At 43.0% G+C, this 27,524-nt stretch overlaps 1 protein-coding gene across 3 annotated transcripts; it reads right to left on the bottom strand.

The window, feature by feature from the left end:
- Positions 1–440: 440 nt before the first annotated feature.
- On the bottom strand, positions 441–7,119 carry LOC110528440 (tumor suppressor candidate 2). Of its 3 annotated transcripts, none has more exons than XM_036984020.1 (4): positions 6,962–7,119; positions 4,499–4,786; positions 2,671–2,791; positions 441–2,296 (listed from the first exon to the last, which is right to left on the bottom strand). In XM_036984020.1, the coding sequence occupies exons 2-4, from the start codon at positions 4,651–4,653 to the stop codon at positions 2,231–2,233; spliced, it is 342 nt and encodes a 113-aa protein (XP_036839915.1). In that variant the 5' UTR covers positions 4,654–4,786; positions 6,962–7,119; the 3' UTR covers positions 441–2,230. The 3 variants fall into 3 exon arrangements, with proteins under 3 accessions (XP_036839915.1, XP_036839916.1, XP_036839917.1); XM_036984021.1 differs by lacking the exon at positions 6,962–7,119 and adding an exon at positions 6,751–6,953; XM_036984022.1 differs by lacking the exon at positions 6,962–7,119 and adding an exon at positions 4,889–5,110.
- Between the last annotated feature and the right edge of the window lie 20,405 nt (positions 7,120–27,524).

Genomic DNA, 27,524 nt, shown 5'->3' with positions numbered 1-27,524 from the left:
GGCCCAGTCAATGAGAATTTGTTTTCCCCCACAAAAGGGCTTTACGACAGACAGAAATACTCCTCAGCACACCCACACCCCACCTCAGATGATCCCGCAGGTGAAGAAGCCGGATGTGGAGGTCCTGGGCTGAAATGGTTGCACGTGGTCTGCTGTTTGGAAGGCTGTTTGGAAGTACTGCCAAATTCTCTATTACGACAGTGGAGGCAGTTCATGGTAGAGAAATTAACATTCAATTCATCATTGGCATTGTGTTGTGACAAACCTGCACATTTTAAAGTGACCTTTTGCCCCCAGCACAAGGTGCACCTGTGTAATGATCATGCTGTTTAGTCAGCTTCTTTATATGCCACACCTGTCAGGTGGTTAGATTATCTTGGCAAAGGAGAAATGCTCACATTTGTGCACAGAACGAAATAAATAAGCTTTTTGTGCATATGGAACTTTTTGGGGATTTTTTATTTAAACTCATGAAACATGGGACCAACACTTTACATGTTGGGTTTATTTTTGTTCATTGTATGAGAAATCTGTGTTTGAGGACCGTGTTGGGTGCACATGTGCCCAGGAAGACAGCAACCTTGCCTTAGGTCCAGCTCTGACTTGACTCCTTTGGGTTGGCGAGCCCAAGCGGATTATTATGTTCAGATGGTGACGGAAACAAATGTATAAAAAACTACAAACAGGCATACCTAAACTAAAGAGACAACATCAAAACGAAAGGCTTCATGGCCACCAAACCAACCCAGCAGCCTCATGGCTCTCAAGCTGGGACACCGACTATTGACCAACTGAATTGGCAGCACCTGATGTGCTTATCAACCAGGCTCAACACCTGGACAAGGTTGCTGCTGCCCCCTGACGGGGGTATGGAGTGTGGAAGTGAGCTGTCTAAACTAAGTAACCTATTCCATAACACTATCCATGAACACAGATATGGGGAGAAGAGAACACAGAAATTCCACAGTTGAAAGAGGGAGACATCAGTTCGTGTAATGGTATGTAGAAGACAAAGGGACCACGACCCAACTGGATACATTTTGAGTTGTAATTAAAAAATAATGCCATTATAACAGTTAAAATAAATTAACAGTGAAATGTATCACGCTAAAGCAGTGAAGGAACAGAGGACTTTCCCAGGGGACTAAAGTTCGTGCTTCTCTGTACATGTGTCTGAGGCCTGGGCACGTGCAAAAAAAAAAAAAGCTATTCAGTAGGATTGCCGAGCTAGGATCAAACCCCAGCCCGTCCCCCGTCCCTTTAATGTCAATGTGATTCACTATGATGATCTCAAAGGTTAAAACTGATTCTAGATCAGCCCATACTCAAACATTTCATAAAGCCCTGGTCTTGACACCATGATCACCACAGCCAGTCAAACATTACAACACGTCACATTAAGATAAGCTTAGATCACATTGGCCACCAATTGTCTAGCTCCATCATGGGGAAATGAGAAGCAGAGCCATCGTCACGCATGGTGGAAATTATATCAAGCCATGATGTTTTTTTTGTTTTACTTGTAAACATAAAATGTGCATAAAATATTCCTATATCTCTAACCTCAGGATATGGCCCTAATAGCTGAAGCCCTATCATTACTCTGGAAGCTCTGAAGACTGAACAGGTATCGGAAAATCTCACCCCTTAATGCGTACAGATGGTAAATTAACTCTCTAGGGCAGGGTTTAAAGATATAGGATTGCCGGCCTATTTTGAGGGACTCTACTTAACAGCCCATGGTTCAACTCAAATTGTCCCATTACATTCTTCTTACAAAGTACAATGGATCCTCCTACCAGAGCACACTGCTGCTGTGAGACAGCCAGACAAGCTGTTGTCACACTTCATTCCATATCCACTAACACACATACTGTATATATTGAATAGGTTGAGGGTAACGTGAGCAATAATTATGTCTTCAGCCATCTTAACTGACGTGTTTCACAGATCATCGACGGTCTCCGTAAGTGGCCAGGTACTACTTTGTGTAACGTGACTTCACACAGGCCACACTTTACAGAGTCCACATGCAGGGGCTCAACACAATAATGTGTTTAGACAGCCTGTCTATCATCACAGGTCAGGGCTCCGGCCAAACATCATCACAGGGAGACCACGGTGGTTTAGAGGGCTTCAGGGTAAAGTACAGGTGGAGAGGGAAACAGGGGGACGGAGTTGACACATTGGCTAGTCTGAGTCTGGTCTCAAAACGTGGCTACAGACTTCATCAAACCTCACAGAGAACGACAGGGAAATCCACATGGATGCAGGGGTGCTCCAGCTTTATGGTTCCCTATATGGAAAAAAAACAAAAGAGACAGAATGATGAACACAACTAAAACTAAAGCACATGATCATTCATTAGTTACCTAAACATTCAGATGTGAGATCAGGATATTGGATTTCACCATATCGGATATACTGGTGTGGGGGTGGGACAATTTTCATCATGCATACTAGGGGGGTGTCCAATAGAGTTTCTAATGGAGAAATTCAGATTGGAAGCAAACAGGAACTTCCCTGTTTCACCCTTTTGGTTGCTAGCAAATACACCCCTGAATGTTGTATTCCAAATGGGGGCCGTTACCTGACAGAGGGGGCCGTTACCTGACAGAGGGGGCCGTTACCTGACAGAGGGGGCCGTTACCTGACAGAGGGGGCCGTTACCTGAGGTATGAGGTTTTTCTGGATCTTCTTCAGTTTGGCCCTCTTGCGGCCGTTCTTCGTCACAACCGTCTCCTCATAGAACTCGTGGGCCAGGTCTCCATCCTCGTCAAAGTACAGGGAGCTGAAAGCAGATAAGACATAAGGGTTACTGCTGGGTGTGGTCTAGTCTGATTAATCAGGCTGTAATACACAATTAATTGGTATATACAGCCTTGGACTAATTCCTGCAAAATCGTGTAAATGTTCCTTACAAGCCAGAATGTTGAATATAATATCATTTAAACTCACTCTACCAATTGTGAGGTTTATCCGCAAGCTGCTCTAAATTTTTTACAAAATATCCACAGGAAAGTATTGCTTATCACAACTTTTTAGAGAGCCGGGTTGATTTGGTTCAGTACCAAGAAAAGTTTGTTTTATATTCAATATTCTGTTCTCTCATCAATAGCTATTGAACCAAGCATTCCATGACAATGAACAGTTGACCAGTCTGAATTAGGGGAGGATGGAGAACAAATAGACACCTTTTTTGTATGCCAATTTCAATTGTTCTCCATCCTCCCAATTCAGAATATATACATGTTCATTGTCATGGCATGCTTGGTTCAATGGCTATTGACAAGAGAAAACCAAATATCCAACATAAAACAAACTTTACTTTGGTGATGAACCGAACCATACACCTAATGGCTCTCTAAAAAGTTGAGTAAACAATACTTTCCTGTAGATATTTGGTCAAATTTCAAGCAGCTGAAGATCAAACCACACAGACAACCAGTAGAATAAGTTTAAAATGTAATTTTATTCAACATTCTTTCTTGTAAGGAAGATTTTAATTATTTTGGAAGCATTAGTTTGAGGCTGTATATACCAATTAATTGTGTTAACAGCGTGATTAATCAGACTAGGTGTTCTCCACAGATTTGGGGGCGGCAGGGTAGCCTAGTGGTTAGAGCATTGGACTAGTAACCGAAAGGTTGCAAGTTCGAATCCCCGAGCTGACAAGGTACAAATCTGTCGTTCTGCCCCTGAACAGCCCCACTGTTCCTAGGCCGTCATTGAAAATAAGAATTTGTTCTTAACTGACTTGCCTTAAATAAAGGTGTAAAAAAAAAAAAAACTACCTGTTTCAGAACACCTACCAAGGGCTTTTCTTTATTTTCTACATTGTTGAATAATAGTGAAGACATCAAAACTATGAAATAACACATGGAATCATATAGTAACCAAAAAAGTGTTGTATAAAATACATTTTGATTTGTTTTTGAGATTCTTCAAATAGCCACCCTTTGCCTTAATGGCAGCTTTGCACACTTTTCAGCGGCAAGGACTGGGAGACTAGTCAGGATCGAGGGAAAGATGATCGGAGCAAAGTACAGAGAGAGATCCTTGGTGAAAACCTGCTCCAGAGCGCTCAGGAACTCAGACTGGGGCGAAGGTTCACCTTCAAACAGGATAACGACCCTAAGCACACAGCCAAGACAACGCAGGAGTGGCTTCGGGACAAGTCTCAGAAACCTGAAAATAGCTGCACAGCGACGCTCACCATCCAACCTGACAGAGCTTGAGAGGATCTGCAGAGAAGAATGGGAGAAACACCCCCAATACTGGTGTGCCAAGCTTGTAGAGTCATACCCAAGAAGAAGGGGTATGCTACAATTTCTAAAACCCTGTTATTGCTTTGTCATATGGGGTATTGTGGGTGTAGATTGAGGGAATTTGAACAAAATCTATTTTAGAATACGTCTAACGTAACAAAATGTGGAAAAAGTCAAGGGGTCTGAATACTTTCCGAATGCACTATAGGTACTTATGATGCTGTATTTACCTTTGTCTGGTAAACACGAAGGGCGTCGCCCTTTGGAAACTTCGGAGCCTCGCCAGCGACTGTTCGTCGACTCCGTCTTTGGTTGGATCACCATCAACACTGCCTGAACCAGCAAAAGGCCAATAACCCTTGGTTTTGGAGCCACTACCTCCCATCTTCAACTGTAGGACATTATTTTCTTGGCCAGACTGCACCCAGGAGCTGTAGCTAGTTGGTGCTCGATGAAGGTGTTGACAGTTCGAGACAGGGACGTTGTTAATCAAGTAGAAGACAGTAGCTAGCTAGAATCTAAAGGAATTACAGAGAAAGGAAGTTACTAGAAGCTAGATATGGATGAATGGTGACAAACATTTCCCTGGCAGCTGCTGGTTTTGCGAGAGACCACATTACCTGCAGTCTTAGCTATGTTGACATCTTTTGCTAGCTAGCTAGCCATTTGTGACTATTTAGCATGAGTTAGTGGTCTTTCATCTAGTATTCTATACTCAAGCAATAAGGCCAGATGGGGTGTGGTATGTGGCCAATATACCATGACTAAGGGCTGTTCAAGATCACAACGCAACACGGAGTGCCTGGATACAGCCCTTAGCCGTGGTATATTGGCCATATACCACAGACCCCCAAGGTGCTTTATTGCTATTATAAACTGGTTGCCAACGAAATTAGAACAGTAAAAATAAATGTCATGCCCGTGGTATACGGTCTGTTATACAACAGGTGCTTCTAATCCTGAATGCTAATTGGTTAAAACCACTTTCCAGCCGGTGTCTATTCCACAAATTACCACCGGCTAAATCTGACGTTAAAATGCCCATTTACTCATGCCCATTCCATGTGACTACGCAATCCACTGTCTCATCAACCCAGCCGGGCAATATATAAAGTTGATCCCCACTATAAAAAGCGTCTAGACATTCTCACATTTATGGGCTCCTGAGTGGCACAGCAGTTTAAGGCACTGCATCTCAGTGCTAGAAGCATCACTACAGATCCTGGTTCGATTCCAGGCTGTATCACAACCGGATGTGATTGGGAGTCCCAGCTTTCCCATTGTAATGGGAACGTCAAGAGTCGGGATGAGATACAGCCTTTCTCAGCCAGTAGAAATCATGAATCAGATTCATGTATTGTTTTTACGGATATATACAAAGAAATGTCAATTGAAAAAAGCTACAACGAAACTAAAATACTGTTTACACTTTCCAGCTTCAGTTTGAAGTGATTGTGTTTGTGTTGTTGGCTAGCTCCTATCAACAACAGTGACGTGAAGAGAGCACATTTTCTATGCCAGGCGAAAGCACGTCTCATTTGCTCATTGTTATGGATGTAGACAAATAAATGTCACTAGAAAGCTGCTTAAACAAATGCAGCTACTGTTGTTATTCTGGCTGCACTGTTTGGCGTAACTAAATTAGCCATGGTTGGCTAGCCAGCAAGCAAGGGATAAGAACGTTGCCAGCCAGTATGGTAATGGAACATTTAGAACGAAAGACTGGGTCGCGTCCATAGATACAGAACAAAAATACTGAATGACTGGGTCGCGTCTCTGGCAACCGAACTGATAGAACGAAAGACCAGCCAGCCAGCTTGGATAGCAACACAAATTGTCAGGACTATAGCTTGTGGAAGGATGAAAGAGTATGAATAAGTTAATCAAAGTAACATGAACATGTCAATCATTATTTGAATATGTTGCTAACCCGTTGCATAAAATACTTTGCCTCGTTCCTAACACCCCATGCCAATATAACCTCCAAACACCAGTCATTATAGCTTAATTATAAACTTGGTGGTTCAGCTCTGAATGCTAATTGCCTGACAGCCATGGTATATCAGACCGTAGACCACGGGCATGACAACATGTATTGTTACTGTTCTAATTACGTTTGTAACCAATTTATAATAGCAATAAGGCACCTTGGGGGTATGTGGTATATGGCCAACATACCACGGCTAAGCGCTGTATCCAGGCATTCCGTGTTGCGTCGTGATTCAGAACAACCGTTAGCCGTGGTATATTGGCCATATAAACACACACCCTCGTGCCTTATTGCTTAAATATACCACGGCCGATCAGCATTCAGGCCTCGAACCACCCAGTTTATTTATTTTTTAAAACATAGAAAACGAGCATGGTAGGATTTGAGGCTGGCGTCAGTTTCCCAAACCAATATAGCTTAGCTAGCTGTTAGCGAGCTGTTTACACCAACGACGTCCTGTCATCATCCGTAGCTATCTAGCCGACAACTCACTTATAACTTTCCTGTTAAATAGCAGCATGTCATATCTGAAACAGGTTGAAGTATTGAGCTTGGCAGAACATTCCAGCGTGTGAGGCGGTGATATGCTAGTCGTAGCTAAGGCCCTTCAGAATATCAGATAGCTAGCTACAAAACGCCATACGTGCTGTCACGTTTCCATTTGATTGTTACATGCTTGAAAGCGCATTCACTATCGCCATACCCAGAGTAATTTCAGCGTGATGTCGATTGAAATCTAGGAAGTGGTAACATCCTTTGACGACGAATGCCTTCAAAACACAAACAGCTCTCTCACGCTGAAAAAGCTAGACACAGCTTTCAGCCTCTCCCTCACTTCCGTCAAATGGAGGGAATGTTTCTGCGTCACTTCCAGTCTTTTTTTTTTTGTATTACTTTCCTTGTTGGGAAGGAAAGGAGATGAGGAAAGAGAGCAGATAAGCAAAATAGTCTACTCTAAAGTGGGTGATGTAACGTTAAGTCAAAGTAACAACACTGATAACAAAATAAATATTCAATGACTTATCTTTTTATTATTGGAAATATGAACACTGCAAAATAGATTTATTTCCTTAGATATGTAATTCCCATAATAAAACATGCATGACACTGGCTAATTAAAAGTTTAAAGGATTTATCTGAGTAATTTTGACAAATGTCTTCCCAGAAAGCTGGGCCATGTGCAGTAGGAAGAAAATGTTTTTTTAAACAGGGAGAGACCTAAACTGTCCCTGTAAGAACACAGAATTTTGTTTTTGATTGAAATACATTTTTGCTACAGTATGCCCTACTGAACACAGCCCTGGTCTAAAACAGTTGTCATGTTTCATCACACGTCCCTAAACTAAGATAGAAATCTAGAGAAAGCTCACAACAGATTGGCATGTCAGACGCATTCAATTATCCCTTTATTAACAAGGGGAATTATTGGAGTAACAACAGCTCAATACAATTAAATCTTCAGTTATTGCAACCTCCCCCAACATCTGAGCAGCAGAATAAATTTTCCCAGTGGAAAAACTCCAGTTCTCCAGTTAAGCCATGTCCATTCCAGGACATCTCCTGGGTGTCCAGCCAATGACGTTATCGTCGGTCCTCACTCCTCAGACAACTTCTTCCAGTCATTCACAGTAGTGCCCAATCCAGGCCTCACAGCACCCATAGTAGTAGCCCACATGTTTGCTCTAAATATCTCTACCTTCTCTCCTAGCTTACACTACTATGTCCCTGGGCTGAGTTAGTCGGCAGGCGACTGCCGACTAACTCATCTACAAATAACGACTCATTATTATTTGTAGATCAGTCCGTCAGTCACAATTTACCCATGATACATTACAATGTTGATCCTCTCGAACATGGCCAAAGTCTGTTTCAAGGACATGTTCATGATTGATCTAACCCCCTTTGGCCGTAGTTGCCATCAAAAGCTGCAGAGGTTGTTGTGCTGTGCTCTATCTGCTACATCAAGGACAGCTCTAAAGACCTTTGAACATATGGCATATTGTGTACCATGCTCCTGGTGGCTGCTGGTCAATAGTGTGCATGCCTCTCCACCATGATGCCATTACATCACATCAGCCTGGGGTGGTGATGTTGGCCATTGCCTCCTTCACCCTGTCCCTGCCCAGAGCGTAGCAGAGTAATTACTCTGTCAACACTTTACAATACACTTCATTTTCAGTATTGCGCATATGAGAGCCCTCTTTGTGTATTTTTTGGACATAGAAATATGTTTTATTTCTATGGTTTTGAAGATGACTCACATTGACCTCCCCAGTCTCATTCTCTTTCAACACCAGACTGAGGACTATCTCATTAGGTCCGACACAGACGCAGGTGGAGCGGCCGCTCGTCATCAGACAGCTTACGGAGGTATACTAGAAAAGTAAAACAAAGAGAGATACATAGCCATAATATGACCTTTGAACAGTCTCTATTCCCTTGATACTTTTTTGAGTTTAATGTTTACTGTTCATTTTTTATTGTTTATTTACATTTTGGCAATGTAAACATGTTTCCCATGCAAATAAATAAGAGAAAGAGAGAGAGAAAGAGAAAGAGAAAGAGAGAGAGAAAGAAAGAGAGAAAGAGAAAGAAAGAGAGAGAGAGAAAGAAAGAAAGAGAGAGAAAGAGAGAGAGAGAGAGGACATGTTCATACATTGTGTTCGGTATCATATTAAGTGAAATGATTTGAGCACGTTCATGACAGTGCATTTAGGTTATATTGCCTATGGACACTAACTCTGGTTTTGATGTTCACTTCGCTCAAACAGGGCGAACTTGGCCGGCTTGTCCACCACAGTGAACTTGTTGAGCAGGGCCTCTATGACCTCTCGTACCTGTGTCCGGGAGCCTATGTGCAGGTGTTTGGCTGTATCTTTGGGGAGGTAGAAAGAGGTCCGGCACTTCATTCCCCCATCCAGCTGCCCCGATTCCTGTGGTGAAGACGCCTTCCAAGGGGGTGGGAGTGACACGGGACGAGTCAGCTTTAAAAGGACCCTGATGAAGCCAGTGTATGATCCGTCTCAGTTCTGAAAAAAGGATACAGGAACATAAGTCCTTAGATGGATTGTCAATGGGCATGTCAATACAGTGAGAACACAACGTGCCTGAGGAACTCATACACTGAACAAAAATATGAATGCAACATTTAAAGTGTTGTCCCTATGTTTCATGAGCTGAAATAAAAGATCCCAGAAATGTCCTGTACGCACAAAAAGCTTATTTCTCTCAAATTTTGTACGCAAATTTGTTTACATCCCTCTTAGTGAGTATTTCTCCTTTTCCAATATAATCCCTCCACCTGACAGGTGTGGCATATCAAGAAGCTGATTAAACAGCATGATCATTACACAGGTGTACCTTGTGCTGGGGACAATAAATGACCACTCTAGCTGTTTTGTCACACAACACAATGCCCCAGATTGGCATGCTTACTGCAGGAATGTGCAATTGGCATGCTTACTGCAGGAATGTGCACCATAGCAGTTTCAGCACAAACTGTCATACAGTCAATTACAGTCAATTAGTATTTGGTAGCATTGCCTTTAAATTGTTTAACTTTGGTCAAACGTTTTGGGTAGCCTTCCACAAGCTTCCCACAATAAGTTGGGTGAATTTTGGCCCATTCCTCCTGACAGAGCTGGTGTAACTGAGTCAGGTTGTACTTCCTGACTGATGTCTTGAGATGTTGCTTCAATATATCCACATCATTTTCCTACCTCTTGATGCCATCTATTTTGTGAAGTGCACCAGTCCCTCCTGCAACAAAGCACCCTCACAACATGATGCTGCCACTCCAGTGCTTCACGGTTGGGATGGTGTTCTTTGGCTTGCAAGCATCCCCCTTTTCCCTCCAAACATAACAATGGTCATTATGGCCAAACAGTTCTATTTTTGTTTCATCAGGCAAGAGGACACTTCTCCAAAAAGTACGATCTTTGTCCTCATGTGCAGTTGCAAACCGTAGTCTGGATTTTTTCTGGTGGTTTTTGAGCAGTGGCTTCTTCCTTGCTCAGCGGCCATTCAGGTTATGTCGATATAGGACTCGTTTTACTGTGGATATAGATACATTTGTACCTGTTTCCTCCAGCATCTTCACAAGGTTCTTTGCTATGGTTCTGGGATTGATTTGCACTTTTCGCACCAAAGTACATTCATCTGTAGGAGACAGAATGAGTCTCCTTCCTGAGCGGTATGACGGCTGCGTGGTCCCATGGTGTTTATACTTGCGTACTATTGTTTGTACAGATGAACGTGGTACCTTCAGGCATTTGGAAATTGCTCCCAAGGATGAACCAGACTTGTGGAGGTCTACAATTTTTTTTCTGAGGTCTTGGAGGATTTCTTTTGATTTTCCCATGATGTCAAGCAAATAGGCATTGAGTTTGAAGGTAGGCCTTGAAATACATCCACAGGTAGACTCAAATTATGTCAATTATCCTATCAGAAGCTTCTAAAGCCATGACAACATTTTCTGGAATTTTCCAAGCTGTTTAAAAGCACTTAATGTATGTAAACTTCTGACGCACTGGAATTGTGATACAGTGAATTATAAGTGAAATAATCTGTCTGTGTCACGACTTCGGCTGAGGTCGGCTCCTCTCCTTGTTCGTTCGGCGGTCGAAGTTACCGACTTTCTAGTCATCACCGATCCATGTTTCCTTTTTCCTTTTGTTTTGTCTTGATTACGCACACCTGATTTCTATTCCCTTATTATGTTCCTTATTTAACCTCTCGTCTACCTTTCTGTTTTGTCCGTGATTGTTTTGTGTTACCGTGTGTGTTGAGGGTTCTCGTGATGTGATGTTTCCTTGTTGGAGATATAATTTTTTTTTTGTATTAATATTTTGAGTAAAGACTTTTGTGTTTTTCCTCAAACCTGTGTCCTGAGCCTGACTCAGACAACGAACCCAGCACATTGTTACAGTCTGTAAACAATTGTTGTAAAAATTACTTGTGTCATGCACAAAGTAGATGTCCTAACCGACTTGCCAAAACTATAGCTTGTTAACAAGAAATTAGTTGAAAAACAAGTTTTAATGACTCCAACCTAAGTGTATGTAAACTTCCAACTTCAACTGTATATGTTCATTAAAAGTAGTTAAACCTACCCCACAGTTTGTCATTATACAAGAAGCAAACATAACATGGTGTCAGATTGGTAGTCGCTATGATGAGACAGAGAAAAGAAAGGAGTAACTGCAAATTTCTGTGACGAAAATTGAACTTTCTGCCACAAGTCAAGTGACGTGAGTAGTTAAAGATGCTAGCTTGCAAGAGCGATGGCAACGAGCCGCAGCAGCGAGAGCGAGGCTGCATTGGGATCTGTTGACAAGCAAGTTGATGAGCAACATACCGAAGTAAGAGAAATTGACACTGTACCTGTTTCCCGTCATAGATAGACTTAGTCCCCCTACTCCTATGCAGTAGGAGGTGGTGAGAGAGCATGGCGCCGACAGAGATGGTTCGAGCGTCGAGTTCTTAGGAAACTATGCAGTATTTTTTTTATGTATTATTTCTTACATTGTTACCCCAAGAAATCTTATTACATACAGCCGGGAAGAACTATTGGATATAAGAGCAACATCAACTTACCAACATTACGATCAAGAATACGACTTTCCCAAAGCGGATCCTCTGTTCGAACCACCACCTAGGACAATGGAGCTAATTCCAGTAGGCGATCCAAAACAACAACACCGCAGAAGGAGCAGACGAAGTGGCCACCTGGCAAGGCCCCATAGACGTGCACATCGTACACCGCTCCCGAGTATACTACTGTCTCTTGACAACAAGGTATACGAAATTCGAGCAAGGGTTGCCTTCCAGAGAGACATCAGAGATTGTAACATTCTCTGTTTCACTGAAACATGGCTCTCTCGGGATATGTTGTCGAAATTGGTTCAGCCACCGGGCTTCTCCATGCATCACATCAACAGAGATAAACACCTCTCTGGGAAAAGGAATGGCGGAGGTGTATGCTTTATGATTAATGACTCATGGTGTAATCATAACAACATACAGGAACTCAAGTCCTTCTGCTCACACAATCTAGAATTCCTTACAATCATGTACCGGCCATTTTACCTACCAAGAGAATTCTCGTCAGTTAGTCACAGCTGTGTACATTCCCCCTCAAGCAGACACACCAAGACAGCCTTCAAGGAACTTTACTGGACTATATGCAAACTGGAAACCATACATCCTGAGGCTGCCTTTATTGTATCTTGGGATTTTAACAAAGCAAATTGGAGAACAAGTCTGCCGAAATTCTTCCAGCATATTGAATACACGCGCAATACCCTTGACCACTGCTACTCTAACTTCTGCGATGCATACAAAGCCCTCCCCCGACCTCCTCGGAAAATCTGACCACGACGCCATCTTGATCCTTCCGTTTTATAGGCAGAAACTCAAACATGATGTACCAGTGATGAACCATTCAACTCTGGTCCAACCAATCGGAAGCCATGCTTCAAGATTGTTTTGATCACGCGGACTGGAATATGTTTCGGTCAGCCTCAGACAACAACATCAACCTATACACTGACTCAGTGAGTGCGTTTATGAAGAAGTGCATTGGAGATGTTGTACCCACTGTGACTATTAAAACCAGAAACCATGGATGGATGGCGGAATTTGCGCAAAACTGAAAGCGTGATCCACCACATTTAACCATGGAAAGAGGTCTGGGAATATGTCTGAATATAAACAGTGTAGCTATTCCCTCCGCAAGGCAATCAAAGAAGCAAAATGCCAGTACAGGGACAAGGTGGAGTCACAATTCAACGGCTCAGACACAAGACATATGTGGCAGGGTCTCCAGGAAATTACGGACTACAAAAAGAAATACAGCCACGTCACAGACACGGACACGTCAAGCAGAGATTCAAGCAGAGATTCAATATATACCTAGCATCCAGTAGAGCAGGGGGAGATGATGACAAATTGAAAGCTCCCATTTTTCTGCATGTTATTGGAGAGGATGCATTGGACACTTACAATAGCTTTCAGCTAGAAGAGGCAAACTTGACATTGACTGTGCTAATGGCTAAATTTGAGGAGTACTTTGTACCAAGCCTGTACGTCATGTTTGAGAGATACAAGTTTCTCTCATGATCAGAAACAGGGAGTTAGTTCTAACCCGTATTTGGCTGAGCTGAACACACTGAGCCAAACGTGTGAATTTGAAAATCTGAAAGACTCACTGGTGAAAGACAGGATAGTCTGTGGCATACTTTATAATGGACTCAAGGAGAGATTGCTGCGTGAGCAACAGTTAACTTTGGATAAAGCAGTGAATGTGTTGAGCAGCTGAAACCACCAGACGACAAGCTAAAGAGCTGCGTAGACGTCAGTGCATGCAATAAAAAAGAGAGGAGCACCACACATAACGCCTTACAAAACACCTTACAAAACGCCTTACAAAACACCTTATATATAACGCCTTACAAAACACCTTACAAAACGCCTTACAAAACACCTTATATATAACGCCTTACAAAACACCTTACAAAACAAAAACAAGCAAAAGAAAGAAATCACAACACTACATGTGGAAAATGTATCCACAAGCCAAAAAATTGCCCTACAAATGGAAAATCATGTAACAACTGTGGGAAAAATAATAATTTCTCAAAATTCTGCAAAGCTGAGGCTGCAAAGAAAAAGGTTCACACAATCAAGGAGGAGACTGAAGAATTATTTGTTGATTCTGTGGAAATATGCAATGCAGTAAATGCTGAATGGATTGTGTCATTGACTGTGAATGAAACTATAATACCATTCAAGCTTGTTACTGGAGCACAGGTAAACCTGTTGTCTCTGGATGACTACAAAACACTGAAGGTGAATGAAACTATAATACCATTCAAGCTTGATACTGGAGCACAGGTAAACCTGTTGTCGCTGGATGACTACAAAACACTGAAGGTGAATGAATCTATAATACCATTCAAGCTTGATACTGGAGCACAGGTAAACCTGTTGTCTCTGGATAACTACAAAACACTGAAGGTGAATGAAACTATAATACCATTCAAGCTTGATACTGGAGCACAGGTAAACCTGTTGTCTCTGGATGACTACAAAACACTGAAGGTGAATGAAACTATAATACCATTCAAGCTTGATACTGGAGCACAGGTAAACCTGTTGTCTCTGGATGACTACAAAACACTGAAGGTGAATGAAACTATAATACCATTCAAGCTTGATACTGGAGCACAGGTAAACCTGTTGTCTCTGGATAACTACAAAACACTGAAGGTGAATGAAACTATAATACCATTCAAGCTTGTTACTGGAGCACAGGTAAACCTGTTGTCGCTGGATGACTACAAAACACTGAAGGTGAATGAAACTATAATACCATTCAAGCTTGATACTGGAGCACAGGTAAACCTGTTGTCTCTGGATGACTACAAAACACTGAAGGTGAATGAAACTATAATACCATTCAAGCTTGTTACTGGAGCACAGGTAAACCTGTTGTCGCTGGATGACTACAAAACACTGAAGGTGAATGAATCTATAATACCATTCAAGCTTGATACTGGAGCACAGGTAAACCTGTTGTCGCTGGATGACTACAAAACACTGAAGGTGAATGAAACTATAATACCATTCAAGCTTGATACTGGAGCACAGGTAAACCTGTTGTCGCTGGATGACTACAAAACACTGAAGGTGAATGAAACTATAATACCATTCAAGCTTGTTACTGGAGCACAGGTAAACCTGTTGTCGCTGGATAACTACAAAACACTGAAGGTGAAGAGCAAAATACACCCGGTTCAAGGTTAATCAAGGTTACTGGTTATACTGGGGATAACGTACCAGTCAAAGGAAGCTAGCTGTATAGTAACTTTACAGCACAAAGAAAAACTTCAAAGTACAGCTGCTGACCATGAAAAAGATTGTACAGACTATTCTAGGATTCATTGCATGTGAAAAGCTCAATTTGTTGAAAAGAGTGTATGTAGTGACATCACAGACTGAAAATGAGCAAAAATTACTACTGGCTGAGTACGAGGATGTGTTTGAGGGTCTTGGATGTTTACCAGGAGAGCACAAAATATGTACTGATGACAAAATTATTCCAGTTGTGCATGCATGCAGAAAAGTTTCATTTGCACTGAGGAAAAAGTTCAGGAGGAACTGGGACGCAAGGAAAAGATGGATGTCATCAGAAAAATGGATGAACCTCACTGGTTATTGTGGTGAAAAAGAACAGTGATCTCAGGATATGTCTAGACCCAAGAGATCGCAACAAAGCAATCAAGAGAAAGCATTTCAAGTTGGCAACCAGAGAAAAGATAATGTTGCAGTTTGCTGGAGCAAAGTGGTTCAGTAAGCTTGATGCCTCATCAGGATTCTGGCAAATGAGGCTAGACGATGCAAGCTCAAGGCTATGCACATTCAACACACCTGAGAGCAGGTACAGATTTCTTCGTCTACCATATGGGATTCTCTCAGCGCCAGAGGTCTACCACAAGACAATCCACATGATCTTCGAGCACATTTCAGGAGTGGAGACCATGATGGATGACTTCATCGTCTGGGGGTCCACAAAAGAAGAACACGACGCGAGAGTGAGTCAAATGCTGGACCTGACACGGAAGGTCAACCTAAAACTAAACCAGGACAAAAGCGAGTTTGGAGTGAAAACACTTACCTTCGTGGGAGATGTACTTTCAGAGAATGGAGTCAAACCAGACCCGAGGAAAACATCAACAACATGGTGCACCTGAAGAACAAGGACAACGTGAGACGCTTCATGGGCATGATCACCTACCTTACAAAGTTCATACATCAACTGTCAGCACAGTCCGCTCCACTCAGATGTCTCTGGAACAGAAAAACAAATGGGAATGGTCCCATGAGCAGGAAAACTGCTTCAAAAACATAAAGAAGACAATCACAGAAGAGTGCTCAGGTTCTATGATCCAGAGAAAAGCACAAGAATTTCTGCAGACGCGTCACAGTTTGACCTGGGAGCAGTTCTTCTGCAACGGCATGACGACACATGGCAACCCGTCGCTTATGTGTCCAGAGCCTTGACAGGCACAGAGACAAGTTATGCACAAATAGAGAAAGAACTACGGCGCGCACATACGCATGCAAAAGGTTTCACCAATATGTCTACGGACAAGACTTCAAAGTAGAAACCGACCACAAACCATTGGTGTCAATCATGTCTAAGCCACTGAATGATTGTCCAATGAGAATCCAGAGAATGTTGATCAAACTGCAAAAGTAGGATGTGAAGATCATCTATGCCCTGGAAAAGTTCATGTTCGCCGCTCTTTCTCGAGCAGTCTACAAGAAAGAGAGCTTCGACACACAGTAAAACACTGAGATTCAGGCCTACGTCGACATGATCGTAATATCACTTCCGTGTCTTCTGAGAGAATGGAGCAGATCAAAAGAGAGACCGCAGCTGACTAAACAATGACAGGGTTGAAAGAAACAATACTGATAAGATGGCCCGCAACAGAAAAACAACTGTCCAAGGAGAATACAAGATTACTGGATGTGCAGAGCAGAGCTCACCGTTGTGTATGACATAGTGTTCAAAGGCAACAAGATTGTAATTTCCATGGCACTACGCAAAGAAATGCTACAGAAAGTACACGAGGGCCACTTGGGTGAGGAAAAATGCAAACGACAAGCACAAGAATTAATGTACTGGCCAAGAAAGAACCAGGAAATCAGGCAGACCACTGTTTCATGTGAACTGTATTTGACATACAGGCCAAAGCAGCAAGCAGAGCCGCTAATGCCTTATCCAGTACCCAACAAACCCTACTACAAAGTTGGATTCACATTGTTGTTACCGACTACTACTCAAACTACCCTGAAGTAGCAACACTGCCAACTGCCTCCAGCAAAGCTGTAATCACCTACCTGAAATCAGTCTTCGCAAGACATGGGGTTGCATCTGAACTGTACTCGAACAATGGCCCGCAGTTCTCAAGTTCCGAATTCCGATCGTTTGCTAACGATTGGGGATTCCGACACAACACCTCCAGCCCCAACTACCCAAGGTCCAACGGCTTAACGCCCTTCATTTGGCAAATCTGACCATAATTCTATCCTCCTGATTCCTGCCTAGAAGCAAAAACTAAAGCAGGAAGCACCAGTGACTCGGTCAATAAAGATGTGGTCAGATGAAGCAGATGCTAAGATACAGGACTGTTTTGGTAGCACAGACTGGAAAATGTTTAGGGATTCTTCCGATGTCATTGAGGAATACATCACATCAGTCACTGGCATCATCAATATGTGCATCGATGACGTCATCCCCACAGTACGTACATACCCCAACCAGAAGCCATGGATTACAGACAACATCGGCAATGAGCTAAAGGGTAGAGCTGCCGCTTTCAAGGAGCGGGACTCTAATCGGGAAGCTTACAAGAAATCCCGCTATGCCCTCTGACGAACCATCAAACAGGCAAATACAGGACTAAGATCGAATCGTACAACACTGGCTCCGACGCTCATCGGATGTGGTAGGGCTTGAAAACTATTACAGACTACAAAGGAAAGCCCAGACACAAGCTTCCCAGTGAAGAAGATTACTTCTATGCTTGCTTCGAGGCAAGTAACACTGAAACATGCATGAGAGCATCAGCTGTTCCGGACAACTGCGTGATCATGCTCTCTTTAGCCAATGTTTATTTATTTCACTTTCATTTAACCAGGTAGGCTGCAACTGCAACCTGGCCAAGATAAATCAAAGCCGTTCGACACATACAACAACACAGAGTTACACATGGAATAAACAAACATACAATCAATAATACAATAGAAAAATCTATATACAGCATGTGCAAATGAGGTAGGATAAGAGATGTAAGGCAATTAATAGGCCATGGTGACGAAGTAATTACAATATAGCAATTAAACCCTGGAATGGTAGGGTGTGCAGAAGATGAATGTGCAAGTAGAGATACTGGGGTGCAAAGGTGCAAGATAAATAAATAAATACAGTATGGGGATGAGGTAGATTGGATGGGCTATTTACAGATGAGCTATGTGCAGTGATCTGTGAGCTGCTCTGACAGCTGGTGCTTAAAGCTAGTGAGGGAGGTAAGAGTCTCCAGCTTCAGAGATCTTTGCAGTTCGTTCCAGTCATTGGCAGCAGAGTAAGAACTTTAAAAAGGTCAACATTCACAAGGCCGCTGGGCCAGACGGAATACCAGGATGTGTACTCCAAGCATGCGCTGACCAATTGGCAAGTGTCTTCACTGGCATTTTCAACCTCTCCCTGTCTAAGTCTGTAATACCAACATATTTCAAGCAGACCACCATAGTCCCTGTGACCAAGAATACTAAGGTAACATGCCTAAATGGCTACCGACCTCTAGCACTCACATCTGTAGCCATGAAGTGCTTTGAAAGGCTGATCATGGATCACATCAACACCATTATCCCAGAAACCCTAGACCCACTCCAATTTGCACACCACCCCAACAGATCCACAGATTATGAAATCTCTATTGCACTCCACATTGCACTTTCACACCTGGACAAAAGGAACACATATGTGAGAATGCTATTCATTGTCTACAGCTCAGCATTCAACACCATAGTACCCTGGGACTAAACACCTCCCTCTGCAACTGGATCCAGGACTTCCTGACGGGCCACCCCATGTGGTAAGGGTAGGTGACAACACATCCACCACGTTGATCCTCAACATGGGGGCCCCTCATGGTTGCGTGCCTAGTCCCCTCCTGTACTCCCTGTTCACTCATGACTGCATGGCCAGGCACGACTCCAACACCATCATTAAGATTGCAAATGACACAACAGTGGTAGGCCTGATCACCGACAATGACGAGACAGCCTATAGGGGGGAGGTCAGAGACCTGGCCGTATGGTGTCAGGACAACAACCTCTCCCTCAACGTGATCAAGACTAAGGAGATGATTGTGGACTACAGGAAATGGAGGACCGAGCATGCTCCCATTCTCATCAACGGGCTGTAATGGAAAAGGTTGAGAGCTTCAAGTTCATTGATGTCCACATCAACAACAAACTATCATGGTCCAAACACACCAAAACAGTCATGAAGAGGGCACGACAAAGCCTATTCCCCCTCAGGAGACTGAAAAGATTTGGCATGGGTCCTCAGTTCCTCAAAAAGTTCTACAGCTGCACCATCGAGAGCATTGCATCACTGCCTGGTATGGCAACGGCTTGGCATCATGAACGTCTATAGCAGGTGGTGTCAGATGAAGGCCCTAAAAAATGTCAAAGACTCCAGCCTCCCTAGTCATAGACTGTTCTCTCTGCTACCGCACGGCAAGCGGTACCAGAGTGCCAAGTCTAGGTCTAAAATACTTCTTAACAGCTTCTACCCCAAGCCATAAGACTCATGAACAGCTTATCAAATGGCTACCCAGACAATTTGCAACCCCCCCCCTCTTTACACTGCTGCTACTCTCTGTTTATAATCTATGCATAGTCACTTTAACTCTACCTACTTGTACATATGACCTCAATTACCTCGACTAACCAGTGCCCCTGCACCGGTACCCCCTGTATGTAGCCTCCACATTGACTCTGTACCGGTACCCCCTGTATATAGCCTCCACATTGACTCTGCACCGGTACCCCCTGTATATAGCCTCCACATTGACTCTGCACCGGTACCCCCTGTATATAGCCTCCACATTGACTCTGCACCGGTACCCCCTGTATATAGCCTCCACATTGACTCTGCACCGGTACCCCCTGTATATAGCCTCCACATTGACTCTGTACCGGTACCCCCTGTATAAAGCCTCCACATTGACTCTGCACCGGTACCCCCTGTATAAAGCCTCGCTATTGTTATTTTACCACTGCTCTTTAATTATTTGTTACTTTTATTTTACATTTTTTACTTATCTATTTTTTTACTTAATTCGTATTTTTCTGAAAACTGCATTTTTGGTTAAGGGCTTGTAAGTAAGCATTTCACTGTAAGTTGAAATTCACTGTTGTATGCGGCACATGTGACAAATACATTTTGTTTTGAAAAACAAATTCTTATATACAATGACAGCCTACCCCTAACCAGGACAACGTTGGGCCAATTGTGAGCCGCCCTATGAGACTCCCAATCACGGCCGGTTGTGATACAGCCTAGAATCTAACCAGGGTCTGTAGTGATGCCTCTACCACTGAGATGCAGTGCATTAGACTGCTACGCCATTCGGAAGGTTACTTACCACATCCACATTAGTATCTGTCTCCATGGTGTCTTCAGAAACATCCGTTTGTTCGGTAGTGAGGAGCCTTCTATCTGTGATGTAATCCAACTGGATAAACGGTCGACATTGGTAGTGACAGGTGTCACATGAGCCGAATACAACCGATGTAGACCTTACAGTGAAATGCTAACTTACAAACCCTTAACCAACAATGCTTTAAGAAGTAAAAAAGAAAAACGTGTTGAGTAAAAAATAAATAGAAAATAAAAGTAACAAATAATTCAACAGCAGCAGTAAAATAACAATAGCAAGGCCATATACAGTAGAGAGTCAATGTGCGGGGGCACCGGTAGGTCGAGGTAATTGAGGTAATATGTACATGTACGTAGAGTTAAAGTGACTATGCATAAATAATAAACAGAGAGTAGCAGCAGCGTAAAAAAGGGGTCTGGGTAGCCCTTTGATTAGCTGTTCAGGAGTCTTATGGCTTGGGGGTAGAAGCTGTTAAGAAACCTTTTGGACCTAGACTTGGCGCTCCAGGAACCGCTTGCCATGTGGAAGTAGAGAGAACAGTCTATGACTAGGTTGGTTGGCGTCTTTGACAATTTTTCAATATCATCGAGTGTCATTGGTGTCAGCAGCAGCAGAGCAGATATACAGTGGGGAAAAAAAGTATTTAGTCAGCCACCAATTAAGCAAGTTCTCCCACTTAAAAAGATGAGAGAGGCCTGTAATTTTCATCATAGGTACACTTCAACTATGACAGACAAAATGAGAAAAAAAAATCAGAAAATCACATTGTAGGATTTTTAACTAATTTATTTGCAAATTATGGTGGAAAATAAGTATTTGGTCAACAACAAAAGTTTATCTCAATACTTTGTTATATATCCTTTGTTGGCAATGACAGAGGTCAAACGTTTTCTGTAAGTCTTCACAAGGTTTTCACACACTGTTGCTGGTATTATGGCCCATTCCTCCATGCAGATCTCCTCTAGAGCAGTGATGTTTTGGGGCTGTTACTGGGCAACACGGACTTTCAACTCCCTTTGCAGAAAAACAGCCCCAAAGCATGATGTTTACACCACCATGCTTCACAGTAGGTATGGTGTTCTTTGGATGCAACTCAGCATTCTTTGTCCTCCAAACACGACAAGTTGAGTTTTTACCAAAATGTTCTATTTTGGTTTCATCTGACCATATGACACTCTCCCAATCTTCTTCTGGATCATCCAAATGTTCTCTAGCAAACTTCAGATGGGCCTGGACATGTACTGGCTTAAGCAGGGGGACACGTCTGGCACTGCAGTATTTGAGTCCCTGACGGCGTAGTGTGTTACTGATGGTAGGCTTTGTTACTTTGGTCCCAGCTCTCTGCAGGTCATTCACTAGGTCCCCCCGTGTGGTTCTGGGATTTTTGCTCATTTTTGCGATCTTGCGTAGAGCCCCAGATCGAGGGAGATTATCAGTGGTCTTGTATGTCTTCCATTTCCTAATAATTGCTCCCACAGTTGATTTCTTCAAACCAAGCTGCTTACCTATTGCAGATTCAGTCTTCCCAGCCTGGTGCAGGTCTACAATTTTGTTTCTGGTGTCTTTTGACAGCTCTTTGGTCTTGGCCATAGTGGAGTTTGGAGTGTGACTGTTTGAGGTTGTGGACAGGTGTCTTTTATACTGATAAGTTCAAACAGGTGCCATTAATACAGGTAACGAGTGGAGGACAGAGGAGCCTCTTAAAGAAGAAGTTACAGGTCTGTGAGAGCCAGAAATCTTGCTTGTTTGTAGGTGACAAAATACTTATTTTCCACCATAATTTGCAAATAAATTCATAAAAAATCCTACAATGTGATTTTCTGGATTTTTTTTCTCATTTTGTCTGTCATAGTTGAAGTGTACCTATGATGAAAATTACAGGCCTCTCTCATCTTTTTAAGTGGGAGAACTTGCACAATTGGTGACTGACTAAATACTTTTTTTCCTCACTGTAGGTCTTCACTGCCCTCTGCTGTTGATTCTGTCCATAACATCAACTATGAATGAGTCTCATCCCACAGCCGCCATGAGTCTGGCAAGCAAGTCTAATGAATTAGTGGCTTTGGATAAACAGACTTTACAGTATTCAGCCCCATACTATCTACACATATTTAACTTTCATGAGCCCAATAGAGACAAATAGCAATGGTGTCTTTTTGTTGGCACAATCTCTGTCATGGTTTGTTGGATAAAGCCTATGGAGAAAATGAATGGCATTTTTGGAGGGTATTTGGATAAACAGAAAATAAGTTGTGTGGTAAACACAGGCTTAGAATATTGTATATTATATTGTAATATTAATAATATAATATTATAATATTGTATATACCAGTTTTCATAGCCTTTAGCCGTACCCTCATCCTACTCCTCCTCTGTTCCTTGGGTGATGTGGAGGTAAACCCAGGCCCCGCGTGTCCCCAGGCACCCTCATTTGTTGACTTATGTGATCGAAAAAACCTTGGTTTCATGCTTCACTGCTTTAGCACACTCCACCAACCCTGATGCCCTTGCCGTGTCTGAAGCCTGGCTTAGGAAGGCCACCAACAATTATGAGATTTCCATACACAGCTACAACATTTTCTGTCAAGATAGAACTGCCAAAGTTGGAGGAGTTGCAATCTACTGCAGAGAGAGCCTGCAAAGTTCTGTCATACTTTCCAGGTCTGTACCCGAACAGTTTGAACTTCTAATTTTAAAAATGAACCTCTCCAGAAATAAGTCTCTCACTGTTGCCATCTGCTATCAATCCCCCTCCACTCCCAGCTGTGCCCTGGACACCCTTTGTGAATTGATCGCCCCCAATCTAGTTTCAGAGTTCGTTCTGTTAGGTGACCTAAACTGGGATATGCTTAACACCCCGGCAGTCCTACAATCTAAGCTAGATGCCCTCAATCTCACACAAATCATCAAGGAACCCACCAGGTACAACCCTAAATCTGTAAACATGGACACCCTCATAGACATTATCCTGACCAACTTGCCCTCCAAATACACCTCCGCTGTTTTCAATCAGGATCTCAGTGATCACTGCCTCATTGCCTGTATCCGCTATGGGTCCGCGGTCAAACGACCACCCCTCATCACTGTCAAACGCTCCCTAAAACACTTCTGCGAGCAGGCCTTTCCAATCGACCTGGCCCGGGTACCCTGGAAGGATATTGACCTCATCCCGTCAGTCGAGGATGCCTGGTCATTCTTTAAAAGTAATTTCCTCACCATCTTAGATAAGCATGCCCTGTTCAAAAAATGCAGAACTAAGAACAGATATAGCCCTTGGTTCACTCCAGACCTGACTGCCCTTGACCAGCACAAAAACATCCTGTGGCGGACTGCCATAGCATCGAATAGTCCCCACCAATACACGCAGTCAGTCAGCAAAGCAAAGGCTGGGTTTTTCAAGCAGAAATTCGCATCCTGTAGCTCTAACTCCAAAAAGTTTTTGGACACTGTAAAGTCCATGGAGAACAAAAGCATCTCCCCCGAGCTGCCCACTGCACTGAGGCTAGGCAACATGGTCACCACTGATAAATCCATGATAATCAAAAATTTCAATAAGCATTTCTCAACGGCTGGCCATGCCTTCCTCCTGGCTACTCCAACCCCGGCCAACAGCTCCGCCTCCCCCGCAGCTACTCGCCCAAGCATCACCAGCTTCTCCTGCACCCATATCCAGACAGGAGATGTTCTGAAAGAGCTGCAAAACCTGGACCAGTACAAATCAGCTGGGCTAGACAATCTGGACCCTCTCTTTCTAAAACTATCCACAGCCATTGTTGCAACCCCTATTACCAGCCTGTTCAACTTCTCTTTCGTATCGTCCGAGATCCCTAAAGATTGGAAAGCTGCCGCGGTCATCTCCCTCTTCAAAGGGGGTGACACCCTAGACCCAAACTGTTACAGACCTATATCCATCCTGCCCATCTAAAGTCTTCGAAAGCCAACTTAATAAACAGATCACTGACAATTTCGAATCCCACCGTACCTTCTCCGCTGTGCAATCCGGCTTCCGAGCCAGTCACGGGTGCACCTCAGCCACGCTCAAGGTACTAAACAATATCATAACCGCCATCAATAAAAAACAGTACTGTGCAGCCGTCTTCATCGAGCTGGCCAAGGCTTTCGACTCTGTCAATCACTGTATTCTTATCAGCAGACTCAATAGCCTTGGATTTTCTGACAACTGCCTCGCCTGGTTCACCAACTACTTTGCAGACAGAGTTCAGTGTGTCAAATCGGAGGGCATGTTGTCCGAACCTCTGGCAGTCTCTATGTGGGTACCACAGGGTTCAATTCTCGGGTCGACTCTTTTCTCTGTATACATCAATGATTTCGCTCTTGCTGCGGGCGATTCCCTGATCCACCTCTACGCAGAAGACACCATTCTATATACTTCTGGCCCTTCCTTGGACACTGTGCTAACTAACCTCCAAACGAGCTTCAATGCCATACAACACTCCTTCCGTGGCCTCCAACTGCTCTTAAACGCTAGTAAAACCAAATGCATGCTTTTCAACCGTTCGCTGCCCGCACCCGCCCGCCCGACTAGCATCACCACCCTGGACGGTTCCGACCTAGAATAGGTGGACAACTATATATACCTAGGTGTCTGGCTAGACTGTAAACTCTCCTTCCAGACTCATATTAAACGTCTCCAATCCAAAATCAAATCTAGAATCGGCTTTCTATTTCGCAACAAAGCCTCCTTCACTCATACCGCCAAACTTGTCATGAACCGTCTCAAAGCCCGTAACAAAAGGGAGACAACGTGGAGATAAGGAGTAACAAAGCATATATTTATTAAATACAGTAACTAAGTATAATATACAATGGTGTGTGTAATCAGTAATCAGTAGTGTAAGTGGGTGTTTTGCATGCATGAATGTGATAATGCAGGGTGTTGAAAGATGCCAAAGCAACCAATCAAAGCCACCAAGAAACACAACAAAATCTACAAAGGTGTCTGCATGGAGAGAGTCTCTTCCATGAATGTGGAAGAGGTCTATTTATCCTGGGACACACCGGGCTCAAGTGTTTCCCATGTAGCTGACGACCCTCCCAACCCGCCCACCGACATCCTAATAAGGAAACAAGAACAAAGAGAGAATACGGCAGACAGAGTGGGGGGGTCGTCACACCAGTAAAACTGACTATCCTACCGATCCTCGACTTCGGCGATGTCATCTTCAAAATAGCTTCCAACACTCTACTCAGCAAACTGGATGCAGTCTATCACAGCGCCATCCGTTTTGTTCCCAAATCACCTTATACCACCCACCACTGCGACCTGTATGCTCTCGTTGGCTGGCCCTCGCTACATATTCGTCGCCAGACCCACTGGCTCCAGGTCATCTATAAGTCTATGCTAGGTAAAGCTCCGCCTTATCTCAGTTCACTGGTCACGATAACAACACCCACCCGTAGCACACGTTCCAGCAGGTATATCTCACTGATCATCCCCAAAGCCAACACCTCATTTGGCCGCCTTTCCTTCCAGTTCTCTGCTGCCAGTGAATGAAAGAATTGCAAAAATCGCTGAAGTTGGAGACTTTTATTTATATCTGAGCAGCTAACCGATCACTGTAGCTGTACATAGTCCATCTTTAAATAGCCCATCCAATCTACCTACCTCATCCCCATACTGTTTTATTTTATTTACTTTTCTGCTCTTTTGCACACCAGTATGTATCTCTACTTGCACATCATCATCTGCTCATGTATCACTCCAGTGTTAATCTGCTAAATTGTAATTATTCGCTCCTATGGCCTATTTATTGCCTACCTCCTCATGCCGTTTGCACACACTGTATATAGACTTTTTTTCTCTACTGTGTCATTGACTTGTTTGTGTTATTGGCTTGTTTATTGTTTACTCCATGTGTAACTCTGTTGTTGTCTGTGTCACAGTGCTTTGCTTTATCTTGGCCAGGTCGCAGTTGCAAATTAGAACTTGTTCTCAACTAGCCTACCTGGATAAATAAAGGTGAAATAATATATATTTTTTAAGCATCGAGACATTAATCTCACATTTCTTTTAGACTAACATGTAGTTTTCAACAGCGAAGGTTTGTATAAACCTTGTTGTCTGTTTCTCTGACATTTGCAACATTGTTTCAATATTCAAATTAGATCTCCAGCATTCCCATAGTAATGAACGTGTCGGGAGTCAGGATGAGAGAGCAGGCAGCGTTTCTCAGCCAGTCGAAATCATGAATCAGCTGGCATCATTTTTTAATGGATATTTACAAAGAAAAAGACAGTGACCTGACGATGCACCACAAACTTTACGTTCGTAAAAGAGGATTTTGGAAGTCTGCTCACCTCTCTTTGTGTTCACCTCCTCATCATTGGTTACGTATTAACCGTGGGCAAATGTTGACTGGGGTCCAAGGTTTAGGGCCATAGGTTCGTTTTTTTCTCCCCCCAAAACTGTCAATCTCATCAATGTTTGCGCATGCACACTGTCGTCGAGAGATTACTGATGCCTAAATCCGGTCCTGTTTCATGTCGTTTCCCACTCATCCGTTTACCCGGATAGCTTCTTCTCCATCAAACAGAGCAGAATATGTCTACATTTACTACTTCCAAAGGCTACAAATTCCTGGAAGGTTTTTTAAAAATGTAATTGTTCACATGAAACAAGTTGCAAGTACATGCCAATAGAAAGCTGTCCAGTGCTGAAGGTGCTGAAATCAATCAGCAGCAAGGTCTGAGAGAAAGTAAGACAGTCCATTTTATGAGATGTGATATTAAAATACTAGACTAGGTATGTAATTTTGAATATTAAAATATTAATCAGATATGATATTCCAAGACAGTGTGTAATTTCCAATTCACCAAATTTTATTTATTTTTTATTTTATTTCACCTTTATTTAACCAGGTAGGCAAGTTGAGAACAAGTTCTCATTTACAATTGCGACCTGGCCAAGATAAAGCAAAGCAGTTCGACACATACAACGACACAGAGTTACACATGGAGTAAAACAAACATACAGTCAATAATACAGTATAAACAAGTCTATATACA

This window comes from Oncorhynchus mykiss, chromosome 7 (assembly GCF_013265735.2).
Source record: "Oncorhynchus mykiss isolate Arlee chromosome 7, USDA_OmykA_1.1, whole genome shotgun sequence".
In the NCBI taxonomy this organism is placed as follows: Eukaryota; Metazoa; Chordata; class Actinopteri; order Salmoniformes; family Salmonidae; genus Oncorhynchus; species Oncorhynchus mykiss.
The sequence above is the reverse complement of the archived record's forward strand: the minus strand, read 5'-3'. Positions and strand labels throughout refer to the sequence as shown.